At 52.2% G+C, this 13,558-nt stretch overlaps 1 protein-coding gene across 2 annotated transcripts; it reads right to left on the bottom strand.

Annotated features, from left to right (window-relative positions):
• Positions 1-286: 286 nt before the first annotated feature.
• On the bottom strand, positions 287-6,203 carry GPATCH4 (G-patch domain containing 4). Of its 2 annotated transcripts, none has more exons than XM_049634784.1 (8): positions 6,135-6,203; positions 4,302-4,440; positions 3,770-3,843; positions 3,574-3,666; positions 3,405-3,491; positions 1,964-2,055; positions 1,661-1,711; positions 287-1,247 (listed from the first exon to the last, which is right to left on the bottom strand). In XM_049634784.1, the coding sequence occupies exons 2-8, from the start codon at positions 4,378-4,380 to the stop codon at positions 512-514; spliced, it is 1,212 nt and encodes a 403-aa protein (XP_049490741.1). In that variant the 5' UTR covers positions 4,381-4,440; positions 6,135-6,203; the 3' UTR covers positions 287-511. The 2 variants fall into 2 exon arrangements, with proteins under 2 accessions (XP_049490741.1, XP_049490742.1); XM_049634785.1 differs by lacking the exon at positions 6,135-6,203 and adding an exon at positions 4,897-4,982.
• Positions 6,204-13,558: the final 7,355 nt, after the last annotated feature.

Here is a 13,558-nt window from a genome sequence, read left to right as displayed (position 1 = left end):
GCAATGAAAATGGACTTTCAGATGCTGAAAAAAAACCCAAGTGAGGTTCTCTGAGCTTTCTCCGTCCACTGACAGGGTAGCAAGACGGAGGTGAACAGAAGAAATTCCTTCAGAAGCATCCCAGGAAACGAATTTGTATTTAGGATGTTAGCAGGCGGGGTGTGGAGAGGCCAGTCGGGACTTCCACCCGGCCTGGAGCCCAAGCTAACCATTTTTTCTAGTGCTGACACTGGCAGGCTATGGGCTGGAGTCCATTCTGTCTATACCTGCATCTGCCTTCAGCAAGGGTGCGCCTTCAGCAAGGGTGCCCCTCCAGAGGGCCTCTGCCTTCCTGTCCCCACAGTCCCCAGTGCTGTGCCCACACCGTCCTGTGAGCAGCTGGCGCTCCGGCACTCGACTTCCTCCTTGGGAGGGACTCCTCACGGGGAGGGCGCAGGAGCGCTTGTCCACTGGGGGTCTCAGACTTCAAGTCCTGAAAAGGAATTTGTAGAGCCCCGCCTTGTCCTGCCCTTCAGTCTTTCTTCTGTTTCTCCTTCCTTGTTCTCCCATCGGGGCTGACTCCAGCTCTGCCCCCCTCCCCCTCCCCCACATCCTCCTCCTCCTGGGGCCGCTGCCTTTTCTTCTTCCTTCTCCTGCTTTTCCTGTCACCGTCACCGTGCCTTCTGCTCGCTGCCTCCTGGGCCCCACTGTCTTGGGCAGCTCGGGCCGTGGCTTCTGCGCCCAAGTCTTGCTGCCGCCGCCTCTGCTCGCGTCTGCTGCCCGGCTCCGCGTGTGCCCCGCTCTCCGCCTGCTCCGGCCCAATGCCTCCTGTTCCACCCGACACCCCCACCTTCTCTGCTCGGTGCCGCCGCTTCTTCCTTTTCCCGAAGGGCTCATCCGTTTGCTCCCCGTTCTTCCACTCTCCCAGCTCACTCGTTCCTGTGGCCTCCCCGTCCCCGCCTCCGACAGCTGTGCCCCCTGTCTCGTCTGCAACCGCCTTTTCTCGCCGTTGCCCTTTCTTCTTCTGGCTTCTCCTGGTGCTCTGGCCTGGGTCCTCTGGGCACTCCTCTTCTGCATCCCCATCAGTTGCCGTAGCCTCTTCCTCCCCTTCCTGCTTTCTTTTCTTTTTCTTCTTTTTGCGGGGCTTGCTCTCAGACTGTAGTTGAGAGGTCCCGGGGTCCTGGCCTTTGAGATGAGCCAGGAAGGCCTGTTCTTGGGCCTCCAACCGAGCGAGCTTAGCCTTCATCATGATCCCAAGACGAGCAGCCCTGGAACACATGGAGGCCCGGGTCGGAGTGAGGTATGGGGGAGCAGGCCTAGTCCCGAGATTGTGTGCAGAACTGGCAGGGGAGGACCTGCCTCTGTCTCTTTCCAACGTTTATTGTTTTGAGAGAAGGCGCACGTGAGCAGGGGAAGGACAGAGAGAGAAGGAGGTTCCACACTGTTGGCACAGAGCCCGACGTGAGACTCGATCTCATGAACCGTGAGATCGTGACCTGAGCCACGATGAAGAGCTGGACACTTAAGTGACTGAGCCCCCCAGGTGCCGCGGAGCTGCCTGCGGGCAGCTGGAACCCTTCCCCCTGGGGTGGGAAGAGTACAGGGTGGCGCAGACCATCCTGTAGGGTGGGCTTGCGACAGGGAGGAAGGCAGGGAGCCCGGGGAGCCGAACGCTACTCACTTGTATGCTGTTCGCCCCTCACAGGCTTGGAGCAGCATCTCATCGGTCAGACTGTGGGGTGGGGGGATCAAGAATTACACACAGAGCTCGTGGAAAGGCCTGCCCTCTCCTGCCCTCTAAGGCATTCCTTCAACACTGACTTCCTGTTCGGGACCTGGCACTTTCTAGGTGCCGGCGATGCAAAGATCAGTACAACGCGGTTCCACCCGAAGCAGCCCAGTCAGGCACGAGACTTGGTGCCTTCTCTGGAGGTTCAAAGGTCTCTCCTCCCGCACCCCCCCCACCACTGAAATGAGGTCTCACATCTTTGGAGGCTTGGACCCCTGGCTGTCATCATCACTGTGGCTCTCCACGTCTTTGTCTGGCTGTTCACCACCTGACGTCAGCGTGGCCGTCTAGAAGGAGTGATCATGGGGGTGGACAGAGCCCGCTCAACACCACTGCCAATCCCTCTCCCCTCCTGGAACCCCCCAGGAATTGGTAGCCATAGGCACAAACCTGCCAGTCCCCGATACGGCTCCCTGAGACCCCCAGGGAGGTGTGCCGAGCTGCATACTTCCAACTCAGGCAGGGGGTGGGCTGCAGCTGTGGGGGTGGGGGGCAGTGGGCACAAGGGAGGAGGGAGTGCTCCGGACCAGCAGGTCCTCATGGTGCTGACTGTAAAGAGGGTGCTTCTCACCCCTCCCCCACACCTACACACAGGGCTTTATTTAACCGGACTGAAAACCTACCACGGGCCAAGGGTTGGGGTACACAGTGGAACAGGATCGAGCGATCCAGCCCACGTGAAATCTACGTGTGGGGCGAAGGGAGGATGGCAGAACACAGGCCATCGTGGTGAAAGCGCTGCCTGTGCCAGAGGAGGGGTACCCAAGCTGACTTCAGGGTTTAGGGAAGCTTCAGGACCTTGGTGAGCTCCGGAAGACAAACAAAAGTTGGCAGGCAGAGGGGGAAAGGCAGCGGGAGGAGCGCGTGCAAAGCCCTGAAGGTGAAAGAAGATGGAACGTTCCTGAGAACTGATTCTATCCGGCTAACAGTGCAGAGGTCTCAACAAGGGTGAGTACAGGACCAGGCTGCAGGGGCACACGAGCCAGTGTGACACATCAGGACTGTCGTCCTAGGTCAGGGACGAGCCAGAGCCCCAGTGAACTCTTACAGAGAGCACTCTGGACGCTCTGTGGCACTGAACTAACGGGGTGAGGAGTCTGTGTGTAAGGCTGAGACAAAATCCAGCAGAAAGGACAATGGCCACAGTGATGAGGACTAGGGGAAAGGGCTGCTACATGACACAGAGCCCACAGCACATAACAGATGCTCCCTTCTATCAGTATGCTGGAAAGCAGGAGTCTGCAGACCTGGGTTCTAGTCCTGTCTACAAGCCACTGTCCCCACTCTGGGCCACAACTGCACAATACAGAGGATGGGTCAGATCCTCTCTCAGGTCCCCTCTGGATTTGGAGTCCTTCGCACTGGACATCCCCTCTCGCCCTGCTCTGGCAGCATCTCTGTCCCCCCACCCTCTATCGCCGCCCCTCAGCAGATGGTAGGATCCACGGGACCTGCAGACCTCAGTCCTGGCCGAGGGCCAGGCAGTCTAGACAAGCAATGGCAAGGTTGGTCACAGAATGCGACGTTAGGGTGGTCCCCAGAACAGGTAAGGCATGCAAAGCAACTGTTCAGGCCCCGGGGGAGGCCAGGGAGGGGGGGAAAAAGGATGGACCCTCTCACACCCACCCCCTGGTACCTTTACAAACTTCTGATACAGCAAGTTGGGCTTGGGACGATTACGACGGGTAGTCTCCTTAGAAAGATGCCTTATCCGGACTCCATCCTGGGGGAAGGTGTCAGTCAATGGGTGGCACAGGCGTGTCCCAGGCCCCCACGGTCCAATGGCCATCTGTCACCACTCCTACCTGCCCAGTCTCCACAACCAAGCTGGCTGCAGTCTTGTCGAAGAGCTCATTCCACCAGTGGTCCGTGAACTCCTTGGCAGGGTCATGTCCCACCTGCCAGAGGAAGAAGTGTGAACCCTGAGGACCTGTCCCTGCCCTGTCCCCAGAGTCCCCCTCTCCCATCCACACTGCCCTCCCTCAGCCTGCCCAGTCTTACCCCATGAGTGTCCTGCTTCAGCGTCACCCTGAGGGCCTGGGTGATGCCATTCTCCTTCCGGCCCAGACCTTTGCCTGCAGGACGGGGAGCGACCCGTTTATTCTGCCACCTGCCCTGAGCCCCCACTGGGAGGGCCACTCTGCCCTCCCACACAGAGCGCTGGGTACACTCCGTCCCGGGCAGATGCCCTCCAGTCCCACTGTTCCTGGCATTTCTGCACACAGTGTCCCTGCCTTTGTCTGAGCTCAAGCTGTCTTTTCCTTCATGCTTCCTCCAGGACAGAGGTTGTGCCCCTTCCCCCCTCTCCCAGTCCTCCCAACCACTTCTTTCTCACGGACCCACTGTAAAATTTCTTCCACTCTTCCATTTTCTGGAAAAGCTGGGAATTTTCACCTGTAAATTTCCCTTTAAACTAGCTTTTCCTCCTCCAGCTGCACGGATTACAAATGGGTAGCCCAGGACGCCGCCGCTCCCCTGGGCAGAAAGGGGCCAGAAAGTTGGGAGGATGTGGAAGGGGCGCCACGGGGATGACCTTGGGTCCATCCATGCTTCAGCAGCTGCTCCTCGGCAAACTTCATCCCACGGCTCTTAATCTCTGGCGTGACACTCATGGTGACGGGAGGGTCACTAAGCTCAGGCCCTCAGCAGAGTAGACGACATCATTCTCATCCCTTCAAGAGAAAAGGGGAAAGTGCCCAAATCACCCATCAAATCCATCCCGGCTGCTCTCATAAAAATTCTTTTCCGAACCTGGGGCAGAGACAGACAAAGGAGGCCCAGTCTTTGGGGAGCTCCCTGTCTGACCACAGAGAGGTCAGCAAGTCGAAAAGTCAAATCCTAGTGTCAATAATAATACCGAAATGTACCGAGAGCTCGCCACATGATGATTTCACTCAATCTTCCCAGCCCGGGAAGAGTACTCTGCATTCAGAAAGGTATTACTCTCCCTACTTTAGAAATGAGGAGATTAAGGCCTAAGGAGGTTAGGCAACTTGCTCCAGGTTACAGAGCTGATGTGTAGACGGCCACCAGACATCTTGTCTGCAGACTCCCTGCTCTTCACCACTGCCCGACAACATCCCCCGCCGTTTATTACCATGTAAAAACAAAGCTGACAGGCTTTTAACCTGAGCTATAAGAATACTCAACAAAGGGACGCCTGGATGGCTCAGTTGGTTGAGCGTCCGGCTTCAGCTTGGGTCATGATCTCGCAGTTCACGGGCTCGAGGCCCGCTCTGTGCCGACAGCTCGGAACCTGGAGCCTGCTTCAGATTCTAGGTCTCCCACTCTCTCTGCCCCTCCCCCGCTCGCTCTCTGTCTCTCAAAAAATAAAATAAACATTAAAAACAACAACAACAACAAAAAAACAATGATGACCAGTCTGGTTAGGTATGAAAACAAACCCAGAATGACTTCCATTTCTGTTCACGTTCTTACCATGAAGGACGATTAAAGGACGATTACCTGAAAACCTGATACTCCGAGAATCCCAACAAAAAAGCGCTGAATGAAGAAATGGCTCTCTCTTGCTTCTTGAATTTTTAAGAATGGTAAAAAAACACTGGGGCCTTTAAGGCTACCTCAAAACTCTGCCTCCTCCCAGAAGTTATCGCTGATGTATCAGCCCCCAAATTTCAATAATAAAAACATCTAACACTAACACATTTACTCGATGCCAGCATGCTGCTAATTGCTTTACACAGATTATCCTATTTCCTCTTCCCAACAATCCTACTAGCAAGTGTTGCCATCATTTGCAAACGAAGAAATGGCACTGAGGAGTTTAGCTACCCGCCCAAATCAGAGAGCCGGCAAGTCGTGAATCCGGGATCTCAGACATCCCAGAACTGGTGTTAATACCCCCTCGGTCTCTTACGGCTCTCTGTGCTTCCCGACGAAAGGTTTACCGCAGCCTCTCCCTCGTGGCAGAAACCATTCGCCCTGGAAATCGGAGTCGGACTTTGTTCTCCAACCCCAGTGCACTTAACGCAGCGCCCGGAGTGAGAATGCGTCCAGCCGGTATGACACAGGTGGGGGCTGCTTTAGCCCGCTGCCCACGGATAACCGTGGACAGAAGCAACCAGATCCCAGGCTGCGCGCCGCAGGCTCTGAGAAGTCTGCGAGCGCGCCTTCACGAACTATCTCCTCTCCTGTCAACCTGAGTTTTTTGGGAAAGTGGCCTAGGCCAGTCTCCTGACAGCAGTTCCAAAGGGCCGCTACGCTCTCCCTAGCCTCCTTCCTCGTGAGGTTTAAATCCCAGCCCTCCCGCCGCGGTCCCGCCGGGCAAAGCTACTCTCCTGCTCTAGCCTTTGCTCCCGAGCCCGGGCTCCGAATGCCACCGTCGCGGAGGGCGGTAGCCCCTTACCGTCACCGCGGGGCCCTCTCCGCAGGAACACGTGCCTCCTCCGACCAGGGCGCCGCCATCTTCCCGGAAGTGCCGGGGACTCGGCCCCTCTAGGCTGCCGAAACCATAGAGACCATCACGGGCCCCGGAAGCCCGGGCCCTTGGGGCCTGGTGGGTGTTGCGGAGGCGCTCTGGCGGGTATGGTTGCCATGGAAACTCGCGCGCCCGTTTCCGGAGGTTCGGGGGTGTTCTACTCGCCGCCAGCCTACAGCCCCGGAGCGGCCGAGGGACTTGTCCTAACTGGCCCCGGGACCGCCGAGAACAGCTTTGGCTGCGACGCTGAGCTAGTCCCGCCACAGACGTGGGGAAGGAGTCTCCGGGGAGCGCGCAGGGGTCGGGAGGGGGCCCCTCGGGAGTGGTTTCGGCGGGACCAGTGCTCAGCTTGCGGGAACAGGCGTTTGGAGGTTTGAGTAGGCTCATCAAACGCTGTGCCGGGACCTGCCTCTTTGGTACTGGTGATGCCCTGACTCGGGAGCCTCTGGCCTGGCCGGGGTCGTTGACGCCGTGAGTGGGGCTGGAGGAGGTGGGGGTGGGGCCCGGAGCGAGACGCCGGGCCCCGGGGGTCCCGGAATGCGCGCCAAGCTGGGGACTTTGCACTTGCACTTGCAAGGTGGCTCCACTGAGCAAACTGTGCAGTTCGCTGCACTTGGCTAACAAGTTAGCAGGAGACGTTGCACGTGCCCCCAGCCACACCCACTGTGCCCGGGCCCCGCCAAGCCCCCCGCAGAACTAAAACCTGAAAAAATCCGCCCATCGGCCTCCCTATATCAGTATTTACGGGAAGTTAAGGGTGCACCTGCTCCAGAAACTGGAAGAGAAAAAACCGGCGGTAAGGTTTGTCAAAATTGCTCACTTTGTCACACTCCTCTTCATCACATTTTCTCCGTAAAATTAACTTTACTTTTAAAATATGCTAAATGTGGTGCGGAGGTGGGGGGGGGGGGCGCCTGGGTGGCTCAGTCAGTTAAACGTTGGACTCTTGGTTTCAGCTCAGATCATGATGTCACGGTTAGTGAGTTCGAGCCCCACGTTGGGCTCTGCACTGACAGGGCAGAGCCTGCTTGGGATTCTCTGTCTCCCCCTCTCTCTGCCTCTCCCTCTCTCTCTCAAAAATAAATACACATTTTTTTTTTTTTTTTAAACATGCTACATGGAGGGGCGCCTGGGTGGCTCAGTCAGTTACGCCTCTGACTTCGGCTCAGGTCATGATCTCAGGGTTGGTGGGTTGGAGCCCCGCATCCGGCTCTGTGCTGACAGCTCGGAGCCTGGAGCCTGCTTCCGAGTCTGTGTCTCCTTCTCTCTGCCCCTTCCCCATTAGCGCTCTGTCTCCTCCTCTCTCAAAAATAAACATTTTTAAAAATGCTACATGGGAACACTAGTTTAAACAATGGCGCTCGGTTAGTGGAATTCTAGATGCTTGCCTAGTGAAATTCTTCGTGATTGCTACGAAGATGCTCCTCAGACACTGGATTCAGTTTTGGAATCTTCTGTGAATGGGAGTCACTTCTGAGTCCTTTTCTCTGCCACTAACTGTGGGACCTCGAACAAGCCACTTCTGCTCAAGAGCACCCTTTCCCTGTCTGGAAAATTAGAATGTTGGACTAGCTAAATCACCTTTACAGACTTGGTTCTTTTGTGGTCTCTCGGGGACCACTGAGGGAATCCCCAGACCGGGCTTCAGTTTCCGCCACCTCCCTCTCCATTTCTTCTCTCTCCTCTCCCTATCCAATGTCTTACATCATATTGTGGTGATAAAAGAGGTTTGAAAACTCCGGAATGAGGGAACCGCAGGGGCCCTTCCCAGCCCACAATACTCTGTGGGTCACTCTAAAAACCGAGTGGCCCTAATTCCCTGACCCAGGGCCCCTATTCTGGTCTAAGGCCTTGAGCTCTGTGTTCTGCCTGACTCATTTATTCAATAAACATTTATTAAGGGTCTTCTTTTTTTTTTTTTTTTAATACTTTTAAACATATTTTTTAGTTTATTTATTTTGAGAGAGAGAAAGCATGGGAGGGGCAGAAAGAGAGAGAGAGAGAGAGAGAGAGAGAGAGAGAGAGAGAGAATCCCAAGCAGGCTCCATGCTGTCAGCACAGAACACGATGCGGGGCTCAAACTCACTAACTGTGAGATCATGACCTGAGCCAAAAGCAAGTCGGACCCTCAACTGATGAGCTACCCAGGTGCCCCCATTAAGGGCTTTCTAGAGACCAAGGGCTGGAGGTATAAAAGTGTCCAGCCCTGTCTTGTTGGCCCTCACAGTCTTGCTGAGATACAAGTTGCCAAGCATTTATATCACAGGAACAAGAGCTCTGGTGAGGTTAGGACACAGTACTGGGGTGGGGGTGGGGAGTAAGATGGCTGCACCTGCCCGTGTTCGGGGGCCCCCGGGCGAAGCTTTCTGAAGGAGCCTCCCTTGAAGGTGCAGGCCTGGCCCTGGCGACGGTGTGGGATTGCAAGGGAAGTGGGCCTCAAGGAGTTCCAAGTGACGTGGAGTCTCACGCCTCCTCACAAGAGTAGAAACAAAGGCTGTTAGAACAAGAATACGCGAGTACTTTGAAGGAGGTAATCTGACTTGCAGACATAGCACGGTACATAGAAATACTTATTACAGTAATATCTAAAAATGGAAAAATTGTAAAGAACCTAAATAGCCCACAACAGAATGGCTAAATAAGTTAGTGTGACCACACGGTGGGCTAACATGCAGCCTTAAAATATGATGTTGAAGAAGGATTCTTAATAACTTGGGGGAAATGTCTATGATGTAATTGAAGTGAAAAGAGCAGATACAAGATGGCGCCCATAGTAAGGGCTCATCCTTGTTAAACATCCATAGGTAAGGGCTCATTCTTGTTGTTGTTGTTTTTAACATAATTTATTGTCAAATTGGTTTCCATACAACACCCAGTGCACATCCCAACAGGTGCCCTCTTCAATGCCCATCACCCACTTTCCCCTCTCCCCCACCCCCCGTCAACCCTCAGTTTGGTCTTAGTATCCAAGAGTCTCTTATGGTTTGCCTCCCTCCCTCTCTGTAACTTTTTTCCCCCTTCCCCTCCCCCATGGTCTTCTGTTCCGTTTCTCAAGATCCACGTAGGTTTTCACTCATGTGGATCTTGAGAAACTTAACAGAAGGGCTCATTCTTGTTAGGCATCCATAGGTAAGGGCTCATCCTTGTTAAACATCCATAAGTAACGGCATCAGAAGGAATAAGACAGTTAAGCATTAAAGTAATATAGCAAAAGAAGTACAAGACTTGTACCTGAAAACAAAATGTTACTGAAAGAAAATAAGGAAGATCTAAATAAATGGAAAGATGCCCATGTTCATGAATGGGAAGACTTAATGTCACAATCCTCTCCAAATTCAACACAATGAATCTGCAGATTCAACAAAGTCTCTATCAAAATCCCAGTCAGCTTTTTGGCATGAATTGACAAGCTGATCCAAACATTCATATGGAAATCCAAGGAGCCCAGAATAGCCAAAACATTCTCGAGAAGGAACAAAGTTGGACTAATGCTTTTCTATTTCAAAATTTACTACAAAGCTACAGCAATCAAGAGTGTTGTTCTGGTATAGGATAGATGTACAGGTCAATGGAATAGAATCCAGAGTCCGGGAATAAACCCATAAATTTATGGACAATTTTTTGGCAACAAGAATGCCAGGATTCAACAGGGAGAGAATAGTCTTTTCAACAATGGTGATGAAACAATGGATAGCCAGATGCAAAAAAAAAAAAGAGAAAAAAAAGAATTTGGACCCTTCCCTCATATCATGCAAAAACTAACTCCAAATGGATCAGAGAACTCAATGTAGGAGCTAAATCTCTAAGGCTCTTTTTTTTTTTAATTAAAAATGTTTTATTTATTTATTTATTTTGAGAGAGACAGAGAGGGCACAAGCCTGGGAAAGGCAGAGAAGGGGAGTACAGAGGATCCAAAGCAGGCTCTGTGCTGACAGCAGAGAGCCCAACGCCGGGCTTGAACTCACAAACAGTGAGATCGTGACCTAAGCCAAAGTCAGACGCTTAGCCAACTAAGCCACCCAGGCACCCCTCTCTAAATCTCTTAAAATTAAAACTTTTGTGGTCCAAAGGACATTATCGGGAAATTCAAGAGACAATCCACAGAATGGGAGAAAATATTTGCAAATCATGTATCCGTTGAGGTTCTAATGTCCAGAATATATAAAGAACTCTTACAACTCAACAATAAAAAGACAACAGAATTTTACAGTGGACAGAGGATCTGAATGCACATTTCTCCAAAGAAGATCTACGCGTGGCAAATAAGCTCATGAAAAGATGCCCAACTTTATTAGTCATCAGGGAAATGCGAATGAAAATCATAAGGGATACCATTTCACACCTACTAAGACAACTAATTTTTTTTTTTTTTTTTTTAAGGATAACAACATGGAGAGGATGTGGAAAAATTGGAGCCCTCGTGTAATTGCTGGTGGGAATGTAAAACGGGGCAGCTGCCTTGGAAAACAGTTTGAAAGTTCCTGAGAAAGTTAAACATAGAATTACCATAGGACACGACCGTCCCACATCCTGGGTGTGCGCCCAAAGAGAACTGAAAGCCTATGTCTGTATGGAAACTCGTGTGTGAATGTTAATAGAAGCATCATTTATAATATTCAAGAAGTGAAAACAGCCCAAACATCTATCAACTGCTGGATGGATAAATGAAACATGATAGACCCACGCAGTGCAATATTACTTGACCATCAAAAGGAGTGAAGGGCCGGTGCTCCCCACAATGTGGAGAAACCTTGGCAACGTGCCAGGCGAAAGAAACCGGAGACAAAGGCCCCATCCTGTGTGGTTCCGTCTACACACAATGTCCAGAACAGGCAAATCTGTAGACACAAGTCAGTTTGGGAGAGGGCAATGAAGAGTGACTGATCTGGGTACAGGGCTTCTTTTTAGATTGGTGAATTGTTCTGGAATTACATAGTGGCGGCAGCTAAACTCGTGAATATCCTAAAAACAACTGAATTGCATTTTACAGCATGTGAATTATACCTTTAAAAAATGCACAGGCACACTAGAACAAAGGAAGAACACGAACATGTTATAAGCAGCCGTTCCTAGGTGAAGGGATTATGGGTAAGAGTTTCCTCCTCTTTGTACCTTTTCCCCGAATTTCAAATTTTCTGGAGTTAGCATATATTATTTTATCAGAACATAACTTAAAAAATTTTGTTTAATGTTTATTCATTTTTTGATAGAGACAGAGCGTGAGTACGGGAGGGGCAGAGAGAGAGGGAGACACAGAATCTGAAGCAGGTTCCAGGCTCTGAGCTGCCAGCACAGAGCCCAAGGCGGGGCTCAAACTCACAGACTGTGAGATCATGACCTGAGCTGAAGTCGGATGCCTAGCCGACTGAGCCACCCAGGCACCCCTTGGAAAATAACTTTAAAGCAGCAAATGGGTACAGCCCAGAGTCAGTGCTGAGGGATTTGGCACAGAGAAGAGAAACATAGAGGAAGTGAGCGTGACCCTGGGATTACCGACTCGAATTCCTTTCTGTGTTTCTGGACTCGAGTGAAATCCTCAAGGTATTGGGTTAATTTTCTGTACTGCGTTTAAAGCCCCCCCCCCCAACAGAGCCCGAGGGCTCATGAACGCCTGAGTCACTTCTCTTCCCCAGCTCTTGTCGCCCCCCCCTTTTTTTCCCCTGCAGATAAAACCTGAAACTGGGGTGTCTGGGTGGCTCAGCAGGCTAAGCGACCAACTCTTGGTTTCGGCTCAGGTCATGATCTCAGGGTTCGTGTGCAGAACCTGCTTGGGATTCTCTCCTCCTCCTCTTTCTGCCCCTCCCTGCTTGCGTTCTTGCTCTCTCTCAAAAATGAGTAAGTAAATAAATAAATGAAACAAAACCTGAGAGCGAGCTTAGACAAAACAGCTTGCGGTCGCAAGTACAATGCGGGGCTTTGAAAAGCCTGTATCACAAGCACTGGCATGTTTACAGAACAGCCTCCGTTTACTTTCGTTTCCGGGTGGAAAAGAAGGCGCCCAGGTCTCAGTTTTCCTTAGACCGAGATGACTTCCTAATCCCTCGCCTAGGCAGTCTCTCGTTTTTCTACCTCATTGACCCAGTTCGCGATAATAAACACATTACAACCCTCTTCGTACAGTGCTTTACTATTGAAAAGTAATGGTTTTTATAATGGTGGTTTACAGTTTAAAATGCCATTTTCCCAAACATTATCATATTTGATCCCCACCGTGACCCCGCGTTGGATGTAGTTGTCCCTATTTGCAGGCAAGTCAGCGGAAGGCCAGAGGGCACACAAAACGGGGATGGAGAGGACCGCGGTCTCAGGGGGAGACAGGTGTGTCCCAGAAACGCCACTGCCACCTGCGCTTGGTACCATCCTCCTGTCCCTTCGGGGTCAAGGCCTGAACTCCAATCGCAGTCTCCCCAAGTGCTTCTGAGGACCTATTCCTGGCCTCATGTCCCCCCTGAAGGGGCCTGAACCCCGAACGCAGAAATGCTGGCCTTGAGGTGGGGTGAGCCCGGAGGGCAGGAGGGGGCAGGCGCCAAGGGGGCCTCTGTCCTCCGCAGCTCTGGGCCACCTCTAGAGTCACCCTGGAGAAGCACAGTGTTCAGGGGAGCCGGATGCATCCACGTTTGGGTTGCTTGTTTTCTATTTGCTTTATTTATTTTTAGGCGCAAAAGGTGATTTTATTAAAGCGCAGGGAGGACCCTGGGCAGGGAGAGCTGCCCTTTTTTCTATTTTTAAAGTGCAGTCCTTCCAGAGACCTCAGTGGAAAAGCAGTGGGACCGGTCCTGCAACGGATGGCGTGGGAGACCCCGCAAGCCCCCACCCCCAACTCCCCACCTCGGAACCAGACTTTGAGAAATCGGGACTCCGCCCCCTGCGCCCCGGGCTCGCGAGAGAGCGAGGGTCGTCCCAAGGGCGAGCGGACACCTGCGCGCGCCCCCTGCTGGCCCTCGGGCGCCCTGCACGCCAGCACCGCAGCCCAGACTCCCGACTCAACCCACGTGATCCCGGTCCTGGAAGTTGGGAAGGACAAACAAGAAAATGTTCAATTTACTCTATGTGGTGGGATTGAGGGAGATTTTCATTTTTAATGTTTTGATGTTAAGTTGTATACAATTAAGTGTATCATCGCGTGATCGTGTTTTTAAAAAGCAATAAAAGTTGCCTTCCAATGGAAAAATTGATTAGTCTGGGATTCATTTTGGCTTCACTGTTACATTTAATTCTCTAAGATTCCTGGAATTGATTTCGTTTATGGAGAGGGTTGTGGCTCATATACATCTATATTTTTTCCCTCACGATGTCTAACTAGTTGTCCCAACCTGTGGCACCGTGAATGTCCACCAGGGGGCGTCAGGGTA

The sequence above is a fragment of the Panthera uncia genome, chromosome F1 (genome assembly GCF_023721935.1).
Source record: "Panthera uncia isolate 11264 chromosome F1, Puncia_PCG_1.0, whole genome shotgun sequence".
Taxonomy (NCBI): domain Eukaryota; kingdom Metazoa; phylum Chordata; class Mammalia; order Carnivora; family Felidae; genus Panthera; species Panthera uncia.
Note: the sequence above shows the minus strand (reverse complement) of the source record. Positions and strands in the feature narration are given on the sequence as shown.

What these genes read in the sequence shown, in the direction of transcription:
- GPATCH4 (XM_049634784.1), bottom strand. Translation starts at nt 4,380, where the DNA reads ATGAGTGTCACGCCAGAGATTAAGAGCCGTGGGATGAAGTTTGCCGAG. An exon ending in GAAGCATGGATGGACCCAAG is followed by an intron (nt 3,844 to 4,301) that starts GTCATCCCCGTG and finishes CCCGTCCTGCAG; the next exon opens with GCAAAGGTCTGGGCCGGAAG. An exon ending in GAGGGGCGAACAGCATACAA is followed by an intron (nt 1,248 to 1,660) that starts GTGAGTAGCGTT and finishes CATGTGTTCCAG; the next exon opens with GGCTGCTCGTCTTGGGATCA.